The sequence below is a fragment of the Pygocentrus nattereri genome, chromosome 19 (genome assembly GCF_015220715.1).
Source record: "Pygocentrus nattereri isolate fPygNat1 chromosome 19, fPygNat1.pri, whole genome shotgun sequence".
Lineage (NCBI taxonomy): Eukaryota > Metazoa > Chordata > Actinopteri > Characiformes > Serrasalmidae > Pygocentrus > Pygocentrus nattereri.
This window is the reverse complement of record NC_051229.1, coordinates 22,208,375-22,223,318: the sequence shown is the minus strand read 5'-3', so window position 1 is coordinate 22,223,318 and position 14,944 is coordinate 22,208,375. Positions and strand designations below refer to the sequence as shown.

Sequence of the window (14,944 nt, the reverse complement as noted above, 5' to 3'; positions counted from 1 at the left end):
AATGCTCAGTTTAATAACAGGCTCATCACAGTGATTTATCAGTCCACTCAGGTTTTAATAGGAACTTCTGTGGTTGCAAAGACGCCAATTTTGCGTTCTTCTTTAGAATAAGTCTTTACATGCTGTATGTAAACAAGCACTTTGCAAGTATTGGTGTTTTTTTTTTGAAAGATTGTGTATATTTCTTAAAAGATTTCTCTTAAAATGTAAAAAGTGGCTGTAGTCTGAATACTGCCTTCAAAATATGTAATTTGGAATGAATACAGATATTTAATGTTTGTATTCTGATACAATACTTGTATTCTATTTCGTACCAGCCCTGGTCTACAGGCAGTGTATTCATAACCATTTCATGTGAATGGCTTTCTGTGAATGAGCTTTCAGGGGCAATTAACACTGTGGACATCTGGTTACCATGACCATCACTGTGAACAATTCTGACTCGCTAATTTCTTTAGAATCTCTTCTGGTTTATAAATAATTAGGAAAATTCCCTATAACCAATGGTTAACTTTAATAAAGTTTTAAGTTACTTCATTTATTTTAAAGAAAAACACTTCTAGCACAACATCTAACTCACGCTAAAGGTTTTCAAATGCAAATTATGTCCACATTTTACTGGATTTTGCTGTTGAAATCATAAAAAGAATCTGTTTTATGTGCAAAAGAAGTCTTTTAAACATATTGGGATTAGGTTCTTAGCCTTAGTGTTACTTGATATAAAAAATCCAATGTGTGGTGGACTCATCCCTAATGTAAAAATATGAACTTAATATGTCAAAAGTGTCCAAATATTTTTTGGACCATTTTCTCTTAAAGATCTTGGCAATTGCCTTTCAAGTATTATTACAATAATAATAAACATTTCAAATGTTTCACAAAATGTATTCCTTTTGCCAAGATTTGCAGATACCAACGCTTTATGTGCATTTTGCATGGAGATAATTAAATCAGTCTTAAATCACTTTTTAAATAATTACCATCTGTTTCTTTGTTTTGGCCTCCACTTTAATGTTTTCTCTTCTGTATTTTTGTTACTGCGCAGATACCTTGCGTAGACTAAATGCGTGTGTGTGCCTTTCAGTGCATACATGACGCAGTTTCAGATATTGAGGTCACTGCCATGCAAAGTGCTCTAAATACTCGCTTTCGAATAGACTTACGACATAATTAGGCCTCAATAGACCATCGTCGTAACTGTGAATGGGCCAGTTAACGACTTCATCACACCGTTAAGCGATATCGTCAAACTCACTATTTCAGATCCTTTTAATTCCACCGTTACTGCACTAAAGTAACAAGCGATACACATGAACACGGGTTTACGTTCTTTCGCCCCTCTCTGTCAAATCAGAAATATCTTATAACAAAAGGGCATCATACGCTTTACAAACAGAAAGTTTTCTAATATTAAAGTATCACAAATTACTTTTTTACAAGGAGGAGTTCTAACGGTAATAATTCTAACTAACGCTGTTTATGCCATTCTACTTCTACCTATTCTATCTATCTTGCATCCATCCTTACAGTTCCTGTCTACATATTGTATTGTAGATGATCAACAATTGCTGCGCTGCACTACATTTCATTATATTATTATCGTGGCACAAACGTTTATTTTCCTCCTCAGTCCAAGGACTCTTATCTTGAAAACAACTCATCCCGAACAGGGTGAGGTGCACGTGTGCCTGCTATGTGCGTGCATCAGTGAGCTCAGTGTGTGTTACCACTCTTTCCACTGTTTGTCATGTTTGAAGAGAAAGATGTAAATAATAAACTCATAAACACCGACCTCACGTGTTAAGTTTTCATCAGGGTGTACTGTCACTGTCCGTGGGCGGTCGGTCTGTGTGACATTAACCGTGTTTGTAAACTGAGGTAGCTAGCTAACAGGCTAGCCGATGGTGCTGCTTTATTCCAGATAAATATGGAGTATCTACCGGACTGTAACGCCAAATACAAAGATGTGGACTACTGGAACAAGAGGTACGAGACGGAGGAGAGTTTCGAGTGGTTCGGGGATTTCTCCAAGTTTCAGCACCTTCTAGTCCAACATGTGGGAAGAGATGAAAACATTCTGATGCTGGGTATGTAACGCTACTTACACTGGCTCTAAAAACACATTTACTCTGCCTGTTTTACCCACTTGGCTGTCTGCTCCTTCAATCCAACATTAGCTGCTTTTTAATGTTATTCTGCGAAATTTTGTTTCAAACACGATGACGCGCTTATGTGCAATTAGGGGAAGAGAACAGCAGGAGGCGCTACAATATTTCGTTTGAAAGGACCGAAACCGTACAGGTTCAGTACACTGGAGCCTTTAAAGGGCGACATCTCTGTGGTCTTGTCAACCATACATGACCATTTTCCGACTTCTCGTTTTTTAAAAACTAAGAATTATGCTGCTGTAGGTCGAGTAGATGGATATATGTAAATGCACTGCTTGTTATGGCTTTACAAGGACAATGAATTCAGCAGGCGTAGATTATATGCATATATGGACTGTATGAACTGGAGAGTGAGTGGTACAGTTGGAACCTTTACCAATCTACAAACGTTTCTACTAAAAAAGGAAGGGGAAGTCAGTTTCCCATGACTTTTGTGTAGGACTAAGGGCTGTTAGTTAGTCTTGTTTCACACTCATCCTATAATCAGTGTTGATGTTGAAATACAGTCCTGTGGTCATTTATGAGAGCTTCCTTTTGCTTCAAACAAACCAAATGGTTTGATCACCAGGGTTGAACTGTCCAAATCATGGGGTCATTGGTATCAGGCTGGGAAAATGTTTTTTATCTTTCATTTCTTATATAATGTAGAAGCCTTTATTCATTAAAATAATTACAGGAATGTCTGCGTTGGTCAGAATGCTCACCGTGCTTAAACAAATTTGTGCCTAGTTTTAAGACTAGTCCAGAAACACACTCTAAGCCCTGTGGTCCACACTTTGGTGACCTCGACAATCAGCGTGGTGCTGATGTATAAGACAAGAGCCCTTGAGGGCGCTAGTGTATGCATTAGGGACAGACTGCACAGCACAGACTATGCATGTGTTGTAGTTGGGAAAGTACTAAGTTGCTGTAGTCGCATTAATGCAGACTCAGCTGTGCCATCGTACCCAAAGTTTTGAGATACAGGTGAGGACCAGTATAGTGGAGGAGTAGATATTCAGTTGTGGGTTAAAGGGGAATTACACAGATTTTTCTAAATTTCTGCATAGTTAAATCATTATGATGTTAGCAAAGCCATTCAGAGTGGTTTGGTGAGCGTTGTTCACAGTTGTGATCACAGGGACTAGACATCTGAACAGTTTAATGCCACTAAAACGTGGGAACACAAAGTATTACATGAAGTGGTTAGGAATACACTCCCTGATGTTTGATTGTTTATGTGAAGCTTTTGGCCTAAAATGCATTTTTTAATAAATTCATGATGGAGTGGTATACATAAAAGAAAACAGTGCACCAGTGGACAGTACACCAAATGGCACTGTAAACATTGTAACCCCTGGTTCCAACCACTGTAAAGAAATCAGTCGAGTTCGTATTAGTGAACCCTTTCACATCAAATCAGACTTTGTTTAAATCTCATTATGCAGAAATTTTGAAAAAACTGATGAAATTCCCATTTAAAATGCATTTACTATCCAAAATAACCCGTAACCCTACACATACTTCTAAATTTGTATATGTAATATTTGTAGGGGCAAAATACTGGAAAAAATTCTTTTCTTTGGGGGCTACTTTTTCTGCCATGAATGAATGCATTGTAGAAAGTATGATTTTAGGCTAAAATCTTATAACAATCATAATATAATATCTCTGGAATCAGGCAGCATATTTCTAACTGTTTCATGTCAGAACTTTTTTTGTGAAATAACTGGTAGAGGCATTAAAACACTTGAAATCTCACAGTTTCTCTAGAATAGAGCATTTTACATTAAAACACACTACATCCAAAACCTTCTTACATTTTAACAATTGAATGAAACAAAAATTATAGATCAACGCAAATCATATGCTGTAAGCTGTTCAAACCCTGGTTTGATAACTGCAGTGCTGCTGTCCAGCTCTAGGGGACAGTATTGCTCCAACTGCGTCCCGCTGCAGCTGCAGAGGAGAACTTTGTGTATTCACTGCAACGGCCCTCGTTCTGTATTGAAAATGTGTACGAATCATTGACATGTTCTCTCTCTTACCCCAAGCTTCAAGCCTATGACATCAACCTCTCTTCAGATGGAGCTCAGTCAGTTTTTCACCCGGTTCTCTCTCTTTCTGTCTGTCTCTTTCTCTCTCCCCCATCTCTCTCTGTCACTTTCAGTCTCTCTCTCTTAGTCAGACTGCGCTACAGAGCCTCATCTAGCATGCTACATTATATTTTGATGAATTGCGTCATTCAGCCCTTATACAAAACATATATTTCCAGTGTTCCACACAGTGAGGGGCTTGCACTTACAGTCAGTGTCAGCTTTTAGACAGACTTGGCAGCATTACCTACATCTTCACCAGGTTTATTCCTTGTCTCTGTGCTGTGGTTGCATGTCGTTGCTGCTGTCAGCTGTACTGTATTTTTGAAGTTTTTGTACATGTTGGCATGATAATTTTAGCAGTATACATCAAATACCAATCACTGAGCTGTGGAACTGATACCGGAGTGTTATATTTCTAGGAGTGTTATATTTCTTGTACCAGCTCTAATTTACACATTGAATTGTATTAAATGTTGTATGATATATGTTGTACACCATATGTTTAGCCAGGCCCCATCTTTTCCAACACCATATATTAGTATATATACATGCCTGAGATGTTTAATAGAAAATTAAACAGGGGCAATTTAGAGTGTTTAAGTTTTTTTTTATGGGAATCTGATGTTAGCTGAGATGGAAACTTATCACCCAACAGTGTTAGAAATAAAGGTACCATGCAGGTACATGATTTGTTCATCAAGGTACAAACAATGTAAGTGTACCCTCAAAGTTGCAACAGCGGTTTTGAGGTCCAACTGTGTACCTTAAATAAGTTTTTCATAGTGGAAAAGTAGACATTTGTATCTTTTTATGAACAAATTTTTTAAAACAGAACATTAAAATAAAAAGCCTGGAGGTGAGATGGGAAGTGTGGAGTCAGTACAACTTAGAATATATCATTTCAGTGGATTCTGGTTCAGTTATGTTCCCTGACTAAAGTTTCTGAGACGTACCCCTGAGGGTCCCACCACAGTGACAAAAAGGGTTCTGCCCCAGTGACCGTGTCGTACCTTTTTTTCTGAGAGTGCAGGTTTACATAAGCGAAAGTGTTATTTCATACACAATGTTTGTTAATGCCATGCTCTGTGTAATAGGCCCAGAGTATTGTCCAATAGGCTGTAAGGGTTGAACAGTATATTGTTTGTAATCTGTGATGCACTGAAATGAAAATTCTTCACAAAAATCAAAAACTCAGGATCTAAAGCTGAATTCCAGAGTGACTCCCCTATAACGACAGAAAATTGCCTGTTTTTTGATATGTGAGGCACATGGACACAGTTTTTGGAACTTAACAAATATTGAAAAATACAGTTTTGTTCCTGATGCTATAAAAGAATAATTTGAGTTTCATTTTATATTCGGCTGTTTTTGGTTGGAAGTTGGATTTTGCCTGTATTGTACATCTATGTAAAGATGTTGTATTTGAAAGCTGTAGATCTTCAAAGCTTTCATGCCCACACAGTCATTTTGCAAGAAATACACATTACATTTAATTGTATTTTCAAGCCCCTCACTTGCAAACCCACCCTCAGCTTCAGTCCTACACACATACACCCACCCACCCACACACTACAGGTTTGTCCTCTCTGTCTGTGGGAGAGCGAGGGAGGAATATGAATTGTGAGAGAAATGAGTGAATGTGCATCAAGAGGACTGACACTGGGGAAGACAAGGAAAGGATGTGTGTGTGAGACACAGAGAGAGAGAGAGAGAGAGAGAGAGAGAGAGAGAGAGAGCTTTTGCCACTGTCTCATTAGTATCTCCCAGGGAAAATGTAGAGAGATGAAAATTGGAAATCAGCCTCAGACAGGCACATTAATATTACACACAGCCATCAGAGAATCAACTGATGCAGAAGAGGACAGAGAGAGAGAGAGGCAGGCAAAAGAGCAGGGGGAGATTAAAAAAAGAGAAGGGAAGAGGTGAAAAAAAAAAAAAGCGATGAAGAGAAAGAGGTAAGCGGAGAAAGAAATGGAGAAAAATGAAAAAGAGATGGATACAAAGAGAACTGAAGGAAGAGAAGTAATAAGAGTTTGAGAGAGGAAGAGTATGCAAAACAGAAGGGAAAGAAAAAGAAAGAAGGGAAGAGATGACAAGAAAAGAGCTACAAAGGGAAAGTGAAGTAGTACAAAGAGAGAAGATGAAAGAAGAGATGCATGGAAATAGAGAAAAAGACAAATATAGGAAAATATATTTGAGGACTGAAACACAGGACAGTGTCCACCAGCTGGAGCGTTTTCTTCCTACACTGACCGTTGTTCACTGTCCATTTCCGGCTCACTTTCACAATAAAACCTTTCTCCAAAATGGTCATTTCATGAGAGAAGGAAGTACGGGTCCTTCCTTTTACTGCACATCAATGTAACAGTGTTTTATTCCAAGTAAATGTGAACTGTCCACATGATGTTTTCAAATGTTGTGAAAAAAACAAACCTAAAAATTGTGTTGCTAGATTTTGACAAAGCATCATTTGACAACCTTTGAGTGTATATGACAGCAGTAGTTGCTCAGTTTCAGTTTGACTGCAAGTGAAGTCCAACGCTCAGTAGTCACTGCTGTATTTTCATTGTTTCAGTTTATGCTTTGTTTTTTGGTTTTCTCAGTCTGAGATATGGTCATTTGTAGTTGGCCAAGCCTTCTGATCTTACCTTTTGAAGGACCTTTTAACCATTTATCCATGATAGAAGAATTCCCTATGATCGCACTGCAATATGAGCACGACTACTCAGCATTTTGTGAGTCCAGTCAGTGAGCTTGGCATAAATGTGATGTTTGTTTATTTAATTCTTTTGCCAGTAAAAAGTAAAAAAAAAACAAAAAAAAAAAACCCACAGGTTGAAAACCACTGTTATGTTCCTACCACAGTAGTTCTTAATCCTGGAGTACCACTGCACCACATGCCTTGTTGTAACACATGAGAAGGATGGGTTAACCTTTTGAGTCTTGGTTCCTCTCAAGGCTTCTTCTTGCTCTTACTGAGTTTTTCCTTGCCATTGCTGCCATTGACTTGCTGGTGGGGGCTTGGACCTGGATTGTTCTGTAAAGCTGCTTTGAGACAACACCTGTTGTAAACAGAGCTATATAAATAAACTTTTACTTGACTTCACCTCAACTTCTCAATTAGTTCATTTGTTGCATCAGCTGGTTGGAAGCAGGGAAACTAACATGTGCAGTGCAGTGGTAGTCCTGGACTAGGACTAAGACCGACTGCATTACCTCATCCTGAAGCCAGTATTGCCCGTAACTACACAGTGTCATACGCAACGTTGTTACTCAGTAGTGAGAGTGTTCTAGATTGATCAGTTCACTGGGATACACCTTGACCAGATTTCCAGACAGTTCCAGAATGTGTAACACAGCAGTGGAAACTGGGGAAACGGGTTCTGAAATGGTTCTGTGCTTCAGTGCTTTAAAATGTCAGTCATTTTTTACTAGCAAGCCATGTGATTCATCACACTACACACTAAAAATAGCAGATAATTCAAGCTTTTTAGTAAAGCCAATTGTTCTATATAGAACAATGTTCCCTCTCAGCTCTTTTTAAAAGGCGCTCATGCTGCCAGTCAGATCAGAATCAGCTGGCTCTCATTAAGTGCAGCATGAAGACCGGAGCCGAGAGGGAATGAGCTCACAGCTCTGCCTCCTTGTTACGGCCCCCAGCTGGCAGCTCGGCCGCCTGGGTCGAACGTGAGGTGTAGTGAGGCAGCCTCGCTGCATAACTGGGACGCGCTCCTTGCCGTCACCGTTGTCATCCTCCTTCTTCCGCCATCACTCCCATGACTCGCGTCACTCTCGTCCGTCGGGGGAGCTCAGGCTTTGTGCTCCGCCCCATCCACACTCGCGGCTCTCTCCCCGGCGTCCTTGCCGAGGTTAGTCACCACTGGGTGTTCAGGCCCCACCTTCCTGCCAGCTTTCGGGCAGGCAGATGCCACAGTGTTGTATATGGTTCTCCCCAATCATGGTAATTTCGTTCTAGGTGCACAGTACCTCATATTGTCAGAACATTGGCAAATGTTTATTTACTTTTACCTGCCACTTTCATATATCTTATCCAGATTAATATTATTAGTCAGTTAACATTCAGCTAATTTAACCCTCCATTTGGTTGATCACACAAAATTTTACAGTGAAATTTTACCAACTCTCAATGTAATTATGGAACTAATGAAAGCTGAATTCAGAGAAATATGTTATTGGCTGTAACATCTAAAAGAGAGCTTTGGGTTTTTTTTAAGTCTTTTTGGTTGCATAGTTCTGTGTGTTATTTAATAGCTTTGACATCTTCTCTATAACTCATGAGGTTGTCAGGTGTCCAGACCATCCGGTTTTCAGCACCGCTGTCTGGTTCATACTGTGAACCACGTTAGTGTCCGGTTGAGTCTAAGTGCATTCCATGGGTTGATGTAGATTAATTGCTGTTCTAGTCCTGTCATTGCATCTCTCCATCTCTCTTTCTCTCTCTATCTCTCTTTCTCTCTCTTTCTGTCTGTCTCTCAGTGGGGTGTTAAAACTTAGGCACATGACTGACTGTATTCTAAAATCAAAATCAATGGGTGCCTTTTAGTTTCAGAAGTTCTTGCTTTCATCATTATAATGTAGTTGTATGGCTTGGGGGCATGCTACCCCCTGACCCTGATACATTTCTTTAAATTCTTGGTTTAAATGGGGCAATTTGAGTGCTTCATATAAGTGACCTACTGGATGCGAATGTGGTGAATGTCCCCCTCCCTCCCTCCCTCCTCCTTGATCTATCAGGTTTGGTCACAGCTGAAATCTGGCAACCCGTATTACTCTAAAATTTATGCAAAATAATCTGCAAAACATGTCAGTCAGTGGTGTGCACAAACTGGTGAAGGCAGAGGCTAATGTCTTTCAAAAGAGCATATTGCAGAGACACTTCTGTAAGAGCTCATGTCCGGCAGCACTACACGCTCAGGCTGGTGTTCTTAAGCCCTTTTACAAAACTAAGGACGCAACCAATGCCTGCCCTCCAGCAACAATTTTAAGTTTTACACAAATTTTGTACAGCACGATATATGAGTTATTATACATGCTCAAACTGACCTGATGCTTTGGAATCGTTAACAGCATCCCCAGCACAGCCTGTTGCATCTGGACCCATGAGCTTAGTGGTGTAATGTAGTGTTCCAGACACAACCTTTTCACTTCAGTGTGGCCTGGGGCGCGTTACGCCCCCTAAAATTCCTCCTTTTGTCATGAAATAAATTTTCTCTCTCTCTCTCCTCATCTTCAGTCTGGTGAAGGGTGGGTAATTAAGTAGGGAGTGAAGGCAGAGTTTTGCTTTGTTCAGCTGTAGCCTCAGGTTGTGTGTTCGTGACTCTAAGCATCCTCTCCGGTTTCGCTGGTTATGTAACGGTCCGTGGCCCAGCAGAGGTAGTTGCATCAGCAGTGCTGCCCGGTTGTGACAGAAGATGCCATGGAAACGTCTTACCTGGCATTAATTATTATCAGTAACGAAGGAGAAGTTTCACTTCTGATTAGTCTTTAACGTATTGTGGTGTACTTTCGAGTGAAACAGGGTGTCAGGCAGGGTCTCTGAGCTAGCTGAACACTTTCGCTCAGTGATAACGGGGGTTAGTGGAAGGAGAGGTGTAACTGTGATATTATAGGTTAACTTTTTCCTTGCCTGCTGGTGCAGTTACCTAATCTAAATGTTTTAGAGGGAGGCGAAAGTCGTTACTGTATTTATTGTTTTGCTAAGTCAAAAATCTAGACATAAATAGTTAGACTGTTTAAATCAGTCATCAGTCAGTGTCAGTTGTTAATTGTGAACAATTCTTAACACTTCAAAATGATCATGAATAAAACTACTGAATTCATTCTTCCCCTAACTGTCTACAAACAAGGATCAAACTTGAGAACAAACCTGAGAAGAAACTTTGGTGGAAGGCAGGGGCTGGCAACGTGTGGCGTCGGAGCCACATGCAGTTCTTTTTTGCAGATCCAAAGCAGAATTAGATTTTTAGGTAAAAAGAAAATAAGCCTCCATTGTAATAATGAAAAAAAATGTAAAAATGAAGCTCTTCTGATTGTTCTAACTGTTTTAACAATAAGTGGTTTTTAACACTGGAGGTAACATAGACTGTAGTCTATAGAATAGTCTATAGGTAATATGGACTCTTTTATAGTCTAATACAGAATGCTTCATCTTTTGAGTCCAAGTTCCTCTCAAGGTTTCTTCCTCTTGCTCTTAGGGGGTTTTTCCTTGCCACTGTCGTCATCGGCGAGGATCACGGGGGCTCGGACTGCGAAGCTGCTTTGTGACAACATCTGTTGTAAAAAGTGCTATATAAATAAACTTTCACTTGACTTGACTATAACTGCTAATTCACCATTTAACCCTGAAGGTTGGTGCACAGGTTGCTCGTCACTATAGAAACACAGACAAGAATCTCGCCTAGCAAGTAGCTAATGAAAAGGCAAAGAGAAAGATTTAAGATGAACATTGATAATTGGGAGGACTTATTTGTTTTTATATTCGCTCCAGCTGGTGTAGCAGCTGCAATCTTTTACCTCAGGCACCATTTAAGGTGGAATGGTAAAATTTGAGTGAGACGATAGGCTGTGTTTTGTGTATGTTTTTTAGTCTATACTAGGACATTAGTTGGCACACATTAAGACAGATTTTCAGCCAAGACAGTAAAACTTCAATAAAATGGACACAAATATTGTGGCTCCCAAGGTGGTCTGATTTTTGTTGAAAGGACAAAATGGCTGTTCTTGTCATTTTGTTCTTTGCTGGCTGTTTCTTCAGCCTCTTTCACTTCACGATGTAGGACAGCTACCTACATCTGAACTGCAACCACATTTTTGTTCTTTGTTAGTCACTGATTTGATGTACTGCTATTCTGTAACATCAAAAGCTATATGACTGCTAATGGCCCCCTTGTGGAGAATCTTCAGTCTGCGAAACGTGAGTTCCTTGGGGTGCTTCAGTCTAAAAACAGTGAGCAGCCTTTTCTGTATATAGCCTGGTTGTATGTATATTGTTATTTCCACTGTAGGGCAATAAAATAATAAGAATATATAGGTTTGTAAATCTTTGAAAAGGTCTTTATGGTGATGCAGATTTGTTCTGACATTAGCCACCACTGCTTCCTACATTTTAGCATACAGTCTGCATTTTACCCACAACACAGAGAGTGAAAATTGGCATTACGTTGTAGGTATTTTTATAGGCTAGTGGTTCAGGATAGAGTAGTTTTTGAGGTGTGCTCATGTGTGTTTTGTAAGGCGATTGGTTGAGTTGCTTGCTGTCCAATGCAGAGAAGCATTTGTTAATTAAATGTACCAATGTCCAAATTCATTTGAGTATTTGTTTACTTATGTTAGATGAGCAATCTGAAAGTAGGCCATTAAAACTCAAACTACCCATATGCAGCATCTTCTCCTGATATAGGCCAATACTGATATCTGGTACTGGATTGGTGCCATCTCTTTTTATTATTTATACCACCTGGGCTGGTCTGCTTGACATGGATTATGCCTAGTCTTGGGCTAAATCAAAATGGCAGTGTTTTATGTCTCGAAAACTGGGTTTACATGTTGTAGAAATTATCGTGTTGTGGTGTTTTCTGTCTTAGTAGAATCCCCCCCCCCCCTCCCCCCCAGCAGCTGTAATGTACCTTAGTGAAGCTTTAGTGATTCTTCGTGATCCTTGTTTTTATTGACACTGGTCACCAACAGAAGTGTTCTGCGATTCGATTGTTTAACCTTTACAGTCAGCTCTGTTGCACAAGGAGCCATGATTTATGCATTGATCTCCTGTCCCACAGTGCTGTAGTGCAGTGTCTATGTGTCCTGTCTGTATGTCCAAGCAGAATGTGTGCTTTTTCTAGCATAAGAATCAGAGGGCTGCAATGTGTGGGAGTCCTCCATGCACATGTCCTTACGTGTATGTGCCATGTATGAGCATATCCTTACTTCACACGTCCTGTGTGCATGTGTCCTGCATGTGCATGTTTTTAGTGTGCAGGTATTGCATGCATGTGTTACAATACATGCTCATGCATATGTCCTGTTCTTAATGCGCATGTCCTCCATGCGTATGTCCTCCATATATGTGTTCTGTGCACGTCCTCAAAGGTAAAAGTTAAAGTGTATTAGTCACAGTCACTGCCACTTTACAGTATTTAAATCTTGTGTGCATATTGTACATAAAGTTTCTCTTTTCTTTGTTATAAATTATTAAAGTGTTTTATTCTTTTATATAAAAGGTTACAACTGTAACAACTGCAATTTCCCTCTGGAATCAATAAAGATTCTGATTCATTGAGTCTGATTCATCTGAGTCATTCACATATTGTGTTTGTTTAGTTCTGTTTTGGTTACGGTTCAGCAATTCTCGCTTACTAGTCAAGATACTTATCAAGCCAAGAGGGTGTGTGTGAGAAACATAAGAGTGTGTATGTGACAGCGTGAGTGCTGGTGTTAATGGCAGATAGTGGTGTGTATCCTCAGATGTTTTTTTTTTTTTTTTCCGCAGAGTCAGAGGACAAACTCACATTCATTACCATCTCTGCTGACAGCATGGAAAGAAAAGTGTGTGTGTGTGTGTGGAGAGGCTGCAGTTGGCTTTGGGTGCTGCTTCATACCAACACCCCCCAAATTTCTCTAGATACCACTGTGTCTTTCTCTGCCGCTTCATGTCTCTCTCCCTTTCTCCCTTGCTCGCTCTCTCTCTCTCTCTCTCTCTCTCTCTCTCTCTCTCTCTCACTGTTTTTCGCTGAACGAGATAAAGAAGGTTAAAGCATGGGATGGAAGACCATTTCTGCAGTACTAGATATTGTTCTATATCTTTTAATAAAGAGAGGCTTTACTGCATGAGTGAATAAATGAACACTTTAGTCAGTGAATGAATGAATTTAAGCATACAGATTCAATGAAACCATGTGCATTCTATACATGACAGTGATGTCCAGTGTACGTTTGTTAACACTCTATATGATAGATAAGAAGCAGACCCAGACACAAAGAGGTTGGGGGAAGGTGCTCAAAGTTTAAAAAAAAAAAAAAAAAAAAAAAAATCAAACAAACAAGATGTTGATGTACTTCAGCCATAGGACGAGTGCATGTTTTTAAGCGCTTGTGATACAGATTACTATGCTATACTGAGTAACCTACTTAAGTAGTCATTAGCATAAATGAGTGCAGTATACTGTAACAATTAAATCATAAAATCTAGCTGATTTTTAATGACGTTCATTATCTAGCTATGCTATATTCGTTAGCTTAGCTTGTGTGGAGCAGCGTTGCAGTGGTGAGGAGTGGATTTCGTTCCATGTCAGAAAAGCACTTCTGTGCATCTGTAAAGCATGTTTCATAGTTTTGATCTTCATCAGTCGCTTTGAACAACAGTCTCTATAATACACTGACTGCGGACATCAGATCCAAGACTGATCTGAGGAGGAACACACTTAGTTTTATATCTTGTTAGAGTCTTATGATTGGCTGGTTTACTTGTAGTTGAATGTCTTCTGTAGCCAGACATACACTGTGTGATTTTAGAAATCTTGTTCTCACACTCAATGTTTGAGTAGTCCATTGTGTATGAACAAAGTATACGATTTATATACTCACACTGTATGAAAACGCTCAGTGTGATGTGTAGACAGCTATGTTTTCAGTTTCCAACACGCTGCAAAATTGTACTACAGCAGCTTTGCTAATCTGTGCCACATTTTGCATTGAAGCTAAAAGCAGTACAGTCTCTCTAGGCAATTTTACAAAGACAATAAATAATCACCGTATTTTAAGTTTATACCTCATGGTTCTATTAAGTCCAATGAACTAAAGTCGGCATATATGGACTTTGGTACTGAAAATGTCAACTTATTTTGCCTCTGTTCCATTAGCCAATGCTGTGCAGGCAGGCTCTTGTTCACTGCCGAGCTTGACTCGTTTGCTCATTAGTGCGGCAGCATACACTACACTCTTAATGCTGGTTCTTCAAAGGTTCTTAAGTAATGACAGTGATTCTATATAGTCTTTTTTTTTTTTGCATTGTGAAAAAGTTCTTCAGATTGAAAGAGAATGTGTTAAAGAGACCTGTGTTGTATGTGGTTCTACAAGCACTATGCTTTAATAAAGGCTAAAGCTCCTCTTTCCACCAAGACTTTTTATTCTGTTTGATTTTCTTTTCGATTAAAACTTACAATAGTTACAAGTGTAAGTGTACAGCAATTGATTTCATTTGGTGTCTGGGCCCTTGGATTGCCTCTGGGCCTGAGAGGTTCCATATACCACCAAAAAGGGTTCTTCTGTTGTTACGATGTCAAGCTTTTATGCTGTATAGAGCCCTTTTCTCTGTTACTAAACACTGTGGGCTTACGTGACAGGGTATCAGTCAGATTATTGATGTGAGTTGGGGATACCACTTATGTCACAAACGAAGCTGCATGCTCATCCAGCAGGAGTGGTGTTCCTAGATTGGGCATTGTTGCCAGACTTGGTCTGGTGGAAGAAAATATGCTTCAAAATTTGGGCTGGTTTGTTATTATTTTGTCTGGTATATACAAAAAAAAACTGTATTACTTTATGAAATTTGAATAGGCCTAACTTCCCAACATCCGATCAATTATCAAAACTGTTTGAATGTCCCTTGAGAGGTGGCTTGCTCTGCCTATCTGTGCTGTTTGCAATCCACATCAGTTACGATTAACTGTAACCAGTTAATTG

The 14,944-nt window shown here is 39.5% G+C and overlaps 1 protein-coding gene across 1 annotated transcript in view; it reads left to right on the top strand.

The window, feature by feature from the left end:
- The first annotated feature begins 1,681 nt into the window (after positions 1-1,681).
- Positions 1,682-14,944, top strand: part of ece2a (endothelin converting enzyme 2a) — a 142,897-nt gene continuing 129,634 nt past the window's right edge. The window contains exon 1 of the mRNA XM_017699138.2: positions 1,682-2,087. Coding sequence (XP_017554627.1) covers positions 1,928-2,087 — 160 coding nt within the window. The 5' untranslated portion in view covers positions 1,682-1,927. The remainder of the gene's footprint in view (positions 2,088-14,944) is intronic.